Raw genomic sequence first — 9,130 nt, forward strand, 5'->3', positions numbered from 1 at the left:
AACTGCTGCACCGAGTTTCAAAGGCGAATGCATATTATTGCCTTTACCAAAGTATACGTGTATAACTCGAAAGATCGTTTCAATACGTGAATGCCAGGCAAGGGACGAACGTATTAATATCTGTAGATTCAAATAATCATTTTACGTACTGAGTACGTAAAATGAGATATTTCTCTTTCGATTTAATTCGAAATCTTACAAGTGCGTACATTCGTGACAAATCAAAGAAACCCATCAATTTTCATTTGTTAGATTGTGCTGAATATCAATATAGCTAAGACTACCTGATTGTAGGCAACTTGAGCTTCTCCGTTTCAATCTCGACAGTAATTTTGTTCAAGTCAAGTACATTAAAACCGCTACTTTCAAGTTATTTGATTTCTCCGGACGGCCGGAACCAGTGCAAGAATTCGTGACACTTTTTGAAAAATTTAATGTTCATCGTATACGATCGCTGATTTCATGACCATTCGAAAACCGATTTAGTCTTACCGGTTGAGGAAAACTCCTTTCGGTACGTCCTGAGCGCGCGATCTGCGTTACCGATAACGTCGATAAGAAGAGCGGCGTGCCGACCGAATCGTTACCGTGAACACTCTCGGTCGAGATTGAAATAAAAGGAAAGGCAGGAGGCGCTGAAATCGTAAAGTCGGCTAGTGTTCGGCCATATTGGAGACGCAGCGTCTTCCAAAACGATGCGTCTTCCCTGCAGCCTGCAGCCGAGAGCAGTCGAGAGTTTTCTCTGTTCCGAAGTGGAACGTAGGTGAAGATCAACGGAGCAGATAGATTGTGAATAACGTCGCCGAGGAGCTGCGTTGCGCATCCTCGTGAAAGACAATATAAACAAAAGAATTAGTAAAAAAATTTCTCCATCCGAGTCCGCGAGGTAGGAATAAAAACTACTAAATTCTAATGCGGTTCGTTTGTCCGAATCGAGCGCAGCCAGACTTTTAATTCACCTGCGTTATATGTATTATACGTACATATACCGCATCCTATAAGCGGGGTGAGTTTTTGTCTGTCCTCGATTTCGACTCGCGGACAGGATGAAAGTTTGACAGTTTAATTCCCCCTCCCTCCCTCCCTCTCTCCCTATTCCTTCCGTTGTCCCTGCTCGACGCAGAGCTCGCGGAGACTTGTGTCCCAATCCTCTCGTCTACGATACCGTCGAATCTATTTCAGTATCCGTAAATCGGCCTGTCCGCACCCCGAATATACAATGCACGGAATCGTCGAGACGTTGGGGAGCGTCCAACCCTCCGAATAATTCGAGGTTATGTTCACGCTACGGACAAAATCGCTAGAAGCAGATCAGACCGAAAGATCGAGTCGCTTTGAACCGTTGGGAAGGAAGAGGTTGTAAAAATATTCCTATTTCTGTAACCCTTCTAACGACGACGCGACGACAACGACGACGTCGCGTTAACCTGAAGCACTTCTTATCTCATGAACGTTTAATGCATAAGGCAAGTACCGTTTTCTTATTATAATTGTACAATTTTTCACCCCCAATTGCTGTTTTCGTTTCACCGATTCTGATCACTCGTAAATTTTGGTTTTCAATAGGAAACAGGTTTCTACTTTTTGTTTATTATTTTTCTTTACATACATACTAATTTCAGTCACTGTGTAAATTTTCACCAGAAATTATTTCACCGTCACAATCTTGCGTTTGGGAAACAAAGTTTACTCACGACCTCTTTTTCCAAAATCGAATCCTTCAGCTGCAGAAATGATGGTGCAGCAAGGAGAGGGTGGCTCGGCGGCAAAATCACGTCGCAATGGAGCTAGGCTTTTTAAGAATCCGCCGCAGCCTCACATGTGCATACAGGACTATATACAGGTAAAAGGATCAGTTTCTTTTATCGGACTGCCAGTTTCCTTCTATCACCCTTCGTTTTTAAGATGCCACGGTTTTTTATTTACCTTCAAACATTTGCAGGGATCGTGGGATCCGTGTTACGTAAACGTACTGTCGTGGGGTAAAATCGCCATGCCGCATCGTCCCTCGGAACCTGTCCCTCTTTGGGGAGGTATGAGGGTCTTACCGCCGAGAACTGAAAAGCCACAATGTTCTGTTTTCGCTGTTATGGCTAATCCGGAGATACTTCGACTCAATGGAAAAAATGCTCAAGATCCACAGGTAAAAAAAAGACAACGACGTGGTGTTTTCAGCTTGAAAATCAATGCTGGTAGATCACTGATTTCCGGAAGTGTGATGTAACGAAGAAGATGAAGATAATATGAGTCAATGTAACGAAAACCGCATTCTTCACGACTGAAGTATCATAACTTCTCTATTTGTTTACTTTCAGGAGCGTTCGGCATTGATTGATCTCTTGCTAGATTTTGTAGAGGCGATGAACGAGGGAGTGGTGTTCACGCGATGCTACACAGTCCTAAAAGACCGTGACATAACAGGCGAGCTGAAGGAAGTGTGGATGGCGGTGCAAGTGAAGCGAGACAAGGAGCAGGAGACACAGCAGGAAACATGGATAGATGTACAACCACCAGCGCCGCAGTACCCGCAGTTTGAGATGAGTCAGGATTACTCATACCAATCGGTAAATGACCAGCAGGTTTATCAGCCAGGTCACGTAGTGCCGCAACAGTATCACGGAAACGTTGGGGTGCAGATCTCGCCGCAGGATCAGTACAACTACGGAGATCGCGGCGGGGTGAGACAGCAAAATCAAGGACAGCAGAATTGCCCAGCATATCCGATGCCCCAATATCAATTTCAACAGCTCCCAAGGCAGCTGGTTCCCCAGTACATAAACTCTAACATGCATCCTAGCGTCAGCCCGAGCTATCCTGGACCAAACGTTGTTGGTTCGAACGTGAATCCGAATATCCCTGGTTATTATCAGCAGTACATCGCGCTCCAACAGCAAATGGTTGGCCAAAGGCAGATCGAGAACGTCATGCACGCTGTTCGAGAGACCCACAGCGATATGCAACAGCCGCCGGCGATGCACGTTCCTCATATACAGTTCGAGCAGCCTCCGCCTTTCAACTTGCAGACGACTTCGCAGATGAACGTTTTGAGGCTGGGTAGACCGCACATGGGCGTGACACAGAAGAGCAATGCGAATAAGAGACAATCGAGCTCGCCTACCCACTCGAATCAAACTGCAAACTCTACTATCGTTCGGCAGCCTAAAAACAGCGTGGAAAAAAGTCCTAGCAAAGCGTTCAGGGTCAGGGCTCAGCGCGGCGACCAGGCGGGAACAGAAAAACAAAATGCTGGGCAAGTCTCGCCTGAAAAGATAAAGCTAGTGGTGACGGCAGAGAAGAACAACGTCAAAGATTGCGATGATCAAAGTGTTCAAGTTACCGATCTGGACGAAGAACTCGACGCCAAGAAGAACAAGGCTAAGGATTTGAAAGTATCGGTCGCGGAGGAAACTCTGAGTGCGCAGAAGACAGCAAAACAGCAGGCTATCGCTACTAAAAAAGACCTGAGGCAGTGGATTCTCAACTCTTCGGACGATATAACCGTCCTTGAGACCGACCTGCCGCTCGAAGGTACTGAGGACGGTACTGTGAATCAGAACTTGAACACCAAGCCAGTAAAGACGCAGATATTAGTTTTGAAAAGAAATTCATCCAAGGTTAACAACAGCGATTCTGGCAAGAGTAGCTCGAAAGATCAGAAGGTAGTTAAGAACGCGATAAGATTAACTAAACTCGAGGGACAACAGATATACGATTTAGAAAGTGAGAGGATAGACGATAGCAATAAAGAGAAAGGAGACGAGCTGGTGAATCAAGCTCCGTCTGAAACTGCGGAAAAGAAACCTGTCGACAATGGAAATAGCAGGAATGGATTTTCGCAGCACAAACAGCATAAGGAACAACAACAACAGCAACGACCCAAGCGGTCGCAAACGGTTAATAACTTAATAAAAAACGTATTCAAAATAAATCCAAGTACGTCATCAAATGATGATAATCATAAAGACAAGGTGAATAATCATACGAAAGTTATAAACTGTAAATCTAACAACAAGGGTACCGACGACGTATATCACGGTTACGTGATACTGAGAAAAGGGGAAACTAGCCAGCATAATGATGAGGACGTGGTGAGAGAAATGGCTCGGATATCAATTCAAGACTGCAAAGATACGACGACTGAGAACAGCAATACTGTTAACTCGTGATAGCCTGATTAGAAGAAAGACAAGTTTAAGATGTTCGAAGATGTACGGAAGGCCAGGTAAGAAGTGGTCTGTCTTACGTATGCTTGCGTGCGAGTGTGTGTGTAAATAAAATATATTATATTATAAAGTTTATTTTTAAGATCAGGCTAAATAAATTTTAACATTAGTGCCCGTTATTACTTCAATCATAATCCGCTTTTGTTTTCGTTTATTTCACTCTATTAGAACGGCTGTATGTGCGAATTTTTACGCATTTCGAATGTCACCAGTTTAAGATCACGTTTTAATTATGTAAAAATATTACCAGAGATCTTTGGTAATGTTTCCTTGATAATATCACTTTTGTCTGTGATGTGAAACTCGATTATTGGTCATATCATTGACGATTTTTTCATATTGTGTTCGTTTTTAAACTGCACAGACAGCTGATAAAAAAAAAACAACCTGATATCTTCAAATCCTGATCATTTTTCAGGTTTCACATCTGTTGATCAAGAATGGATGCAAGTTTTTATTATCACTTTTTCCAAATTTGAATACTGGAATGTGTAATTGAACAAAAAGGAAACAGTGAAAAACGGTAATAGACAGTTATGCGGACATTGATACCAAGGGTTAGAAATTTTTTTGAAAGAGCAAAAAAAAAAAAACGAAACTAATACGGAAAGAAATATAATTACCTAACGAAATATTTTCTGTGTCTTTCTCCAAAGCGGATTCTGTGTAAAATCAGCAATACATACGATATATCGGAATAGATACGCCACACGTAGATATAACGAACTTTACGAATATGATAGTTCTAACCGAAAACGCGAGATTTTTAAGACTTATAGTATATACGCTAAGTGTAAGATGCAAAAACGATGAAAAAAAAAAAAAAAAAAAGGAAAAACAGAAAAAGCGAAGAAACCGAATATGATTGATGAGAATTACAAGAGGCCTAAAGAGGAAATTGGAAACCCGTGAAAACCAATGAATCTAACTCTGTTCTCAATCGACATAGTAATGCACCAAAATGTGATTGCATATTAAATTTCGAAGAAGAAAAAAACTAAGAGCTAACATACAAAAGCGAAGACAGGAAAGAGGAACAAAAGAAGATATGACGAAGTCTGATATACCTAGTTGATTAAGATTCTCAGTTGTAAGAAATTATCTTTTTCACCATTACGTGGTGTATATAATTCAATTCCTTCTTAAATTTTTAATTTTTCTTTTTTTTCAACCTCTGATAGGTTCAACGACTATTTTATGTAACGGCGTCTTTAATGTCTGCACCAATGTCTGAGACTTTCTTATACACTTGCGTGTAATAACGATATGTATTGATATTTCCAAAATTGCAGAACGTAGCGAATTCATCCCATTTTTCTGCTATTATACAACTGCGTAGATGACACTGATACGATAGCATTCAACAAGTGAATACCCTGGCATACCCCATAACAGTGATATTATAGAACACTCCAAAATGAATGGTAGGATGATAAAAGTAATGATAATGATGGTAATAATAATAACAATAATGATCAGAATAAGAAATATCGGAACATTGCCATTTATTATTTACGTAGAAATATGAAACCGTGTTATTCCGTACAGTTATGTAATTAAATATACCTATTCTTGTTATTATCGCGATATCAGATATCGATTGATTTTTGTATTTTTAATATTTTTTGTTCGCATATAAATATAGATGTATATGCGTGTATAAAAGATACATGAAAAAACTAAAGCAAATTGGAATTTGTGTTTTTTTTTCTTGTTTTTATTCAGAGAAGATCAGTTATACCTGCTTAACCAGAAGTGTTATAACACATTTTTCGTACCCTTAGACTGTTAGAATCCTTAGCTAATGCCCTCTACTCTAGTTTCAAAAATAGTCAAATAGTCAAATTTCACACTAATAATCACCAGCGTTAGATTCAAACTCTAGACTATATATATATATATATATATTCAAGCAGAAAAAGAAAGACAGAATAAACAGAGGAAAAAAAAATTATTCTAGAATCCAATTTCATATGGCACCGATTACACAAAAAATAGACGACAAAGTTTTGACACGAATTAAATGAATGAATTGTTACAATGAGTATTTCATTTAGCCTCCGTTCTGTACTCCACCCTTCTTCAAAACGTTGATGATCGTGCTTTATGCCAAATGACGCTTTACGTTAATCTGAAATTTGATGCGGAAGATTTCATCGTTTTTGAAATCGAATGATTTATTATACCCCTTATACGCGTGCATACCTATGATGTGTAAGTATGATTCTGATTTGCTCACGCTCAACGAGAAATAAATTATTCTTGTTGCTGTTCCTGTTGTTATTATTATTATTACTACTACTATTATCGCAAGAACTATCCAGCGTTGACTCTTTCTCGCGTGCGCGATAATCTAAAACCCATTATAAGTCGAGAAATTGGTAACTACGTTTATAGTCACGGAATTAGCAACATCCTTGAAAGTAAATCGAATAATAAGAAAAGAAATTGAATTTAACCGCGAAGAAAGTTTCATAGCACCGTCGCATAGATTAGCGCAAATTAAATACTTGCATGCATGTGTGTCTTTCGATCTTTTTATGTTTCAACAACGAAAGAAGAATATCACATGTAACAAATATGCGCGTTTGAATTTTTACAAAAGCAAGGAACAAAAAGAAATTATAATATTAATTTCGATTAAGCACCAAATTTGACTCGTACCAACAATAAATATTACAAAAGTTGCCATCTAATTTCAGCGGAAAATAATTTTTATTCGATTTATTTTTTTTTTTTCTTTTGTACCGCTTCATATTTAATAATTGCAATTATAGTCCATACCAACATTGATCATTCGTATAGTATAATTATACTTATTTATATCATTATTGTCCTAATAATCGAACTTCGTCAACTACTACTACTAATTACTATTATTATTATCATTATTATTATTATTGTTGTTATTATTACGCAGTATACAATCTTTTAGTTTTCGTTGATCAAATAATTTATGCGTGAAACATACCGGGTGCTTCTTTAATATCATGTATAATATATAAGTTATATCGGGAGCCTCACACGATATTAAGATCTCACTCTGTAATTATATACATATAATAATGGTAGTTTAGTAATATTGTGAAAATCCGTTGGAAAACTCGTTTACTTTGTCCACATATGCATAAGTCACAGGCTCTTACACAGAACATCCCCTTTCTGGTATATATATATATATATATATATATATATATATATTTGAGTAGAAATCATTTCTTATCCTAATTTTGTATCGGAAAGAAATTATTTCAACCACGTTTAATCGATCGATTAAATATGTATGTATATATTATTATTATTATTATTATTATTATTTTTTTTTAATTTGAAAAGTTTTAAGAAATAATTTGTTTTTAAAACAAACATGCTGCACCCCGCTCACAATAATTATATACTAAGTTATTATCATTACTATTAGATAATATAAGTCTAGACATAATGTATTAGCAGTATTGACGTTATTCGATATCATTACGCTGGTAATAATCTCATTATTACTTTTAATCATCCATTATTATTATTATTATTATTATTGTTGTTGTTGTTGTTGTTGTTCTATAATACACGAATTTTTTTTCTCGAGAAAATGTATCACGTACGTATTAAATTGACTCATCCTAACTTATTTTCGCACTCATACGTGTAAATATGTAAACATAATCGATCTGTTACAGTAATTACAATCATACGTAATAAGAAAATATTCGGCATGCGTGCGGTGAATATATGTTAATTTGCCATTCTGTAACTCAGAGTTACATGAATATTCATACAATTATGCGTTTTGCATAATTCTATCTCTTATTGTCATTGTCGCTTCTACAGCATAGATAAAAATACACACTAAACACTTTTATAAATCGTGCACGCCAACACATACAGGCTTTTTTATACTAGAGTTTATCGAATTTCATGCGTATTCGAACAAAATTTTTTTTTCTTTTTATTATTATTATTAATACTACTATTCAAATACTGGAACTTTTTTTTTTTTTTTTTGTTTCTTTTTAATAAAAAAATAAAAATTTTCAAAGTTATTCGAACCGTCGAGAATCCTCATGTGAGAATCGTTTCAACAATTTCTCGTATAAAATTGATGATTCTAAAGTATGAAAAATAAATTGATAATCTCTGTTTCACATCAAAATTTTTGGCCTTTTTTTTTTTGCTATTTTATATCGTGTCAAAATTCCTGACGATTTATACACACCGAAGACAAACGAAACGATCGACTTTGCGGATCTACTAAATTTACATTTTTTATTATATACCTATGCTCTTCGCCCGGAACATTCATCCATATTACGCTCGTGTCTAGATCTACGAAAGTGTGTAAGCATTTGTATATGTGTGACGAAGAACTTTCACTCGTATTTCCAACGCTTCAACCGTACGTTAAATTTCCCCCTCCTTTTGACAGGAACTTATACAACAACGCAATCGGAGCAAACGTGGCGATGCGCACGACGATATTATTGTAATATCGTTAGAGGACGACACTCTATACTTTCCCTTTCGCAAATCGCTCGTTAGCCTTTGATTTTTCATTTTTCCATCTCGAACTTCGATCGCAACTAAAATTCGCATTCAAATCTCCGGTCATTGCGTCTTTAGATCCGCTCGCTCTCTCCAGCTTCCGACAACACCGTAGAAAATCCGCTATTGATTATGACTGATGACAAACCCGAGTATGATAGACAAGAAAATAAAAAAATAAATCCGGAAACTTTGCCAATCTTCCGACGTTCTTTTATCACCGGGAAAAGAAATTCTTCCTTGTTCTCATCCTCGGTAAGAGCGATGCTTTATTCGCTCAAAAGCCGGCCAACAAATTGAGACCCCCGCCGACGGGAAAACACCTTTCGTTCAATTTTAAATGGAGAGGGGTCATATGGGCTTAGAGA

The 9,130-nt window shown here is 37.4% G+C and overlaps 1 protein-coding gene across 6 annotated transcripts; it reads left to right on the plus strand.

Moving 5' to 3' along the window:
* The first annotated feature begins 672 nt into the window (after positions 1-672).
* Positions 673-4,881, plus strand: LOC124183520. 6 transcript variants are annotated; one of them, XR_006870998.1, is made up of 5 exons: positions 673-1,466; positions 1,725-1,843; positions 1,943-2,143; positions 2,316-4,222; positions 4,642-4,881. XR_006870998.1 is itself a non-coding variant. In XM_046572133.1 (5 exons), exons 3-5 carry the CDS (start codon positions 1,733-1,735, stop codon positions 4,164-4,166), a joined length of 2,163 nt encoding a protein of 720 aa, XP_046428089.1. In that variant the 5' UTR covers positions 673-1,006; positions 1,124-1,466; positions 1,725-1,732; the 3' UTR covers positions 4,167-4,881. The 6 variants fall into 6 exon arrangements, 5 of the variants coding, with proteins under 5 accessions (XP_046428089.1, XP_046428092.1, XP_046428090.1 ...); XM_046572133.1 differs by having other exon boundaries at positions 673-1,006; positions 1,124-1,466; positions 2,316-4,881; XM_046572136.1 differs by having other exon boundaries at positions 673-1,006; positions 1,183-1,466; positions 2,316-4,881.
* The last annotated feature ends 4,249 nt before the right edge of the window (positions 4,882-9,130 follow it).

The sequence above is a fragment of the Neodiprion fabricii genome, chromosome 5 (assembly GCF_021155785.1).
Source record: "Neodiprion fabricii isolate iyNeoFabr1 chromosome 5, iyNeoFabr1.1, whole genome shotgun sequence".
In the NCBI taxonomy this organism is placed as follows: Eukaryota; Metazoa; Arthropoda; class Insecta; order Hymenoptera; family Diprionidae; genus Neodiprion; species Neodiprion fabricii.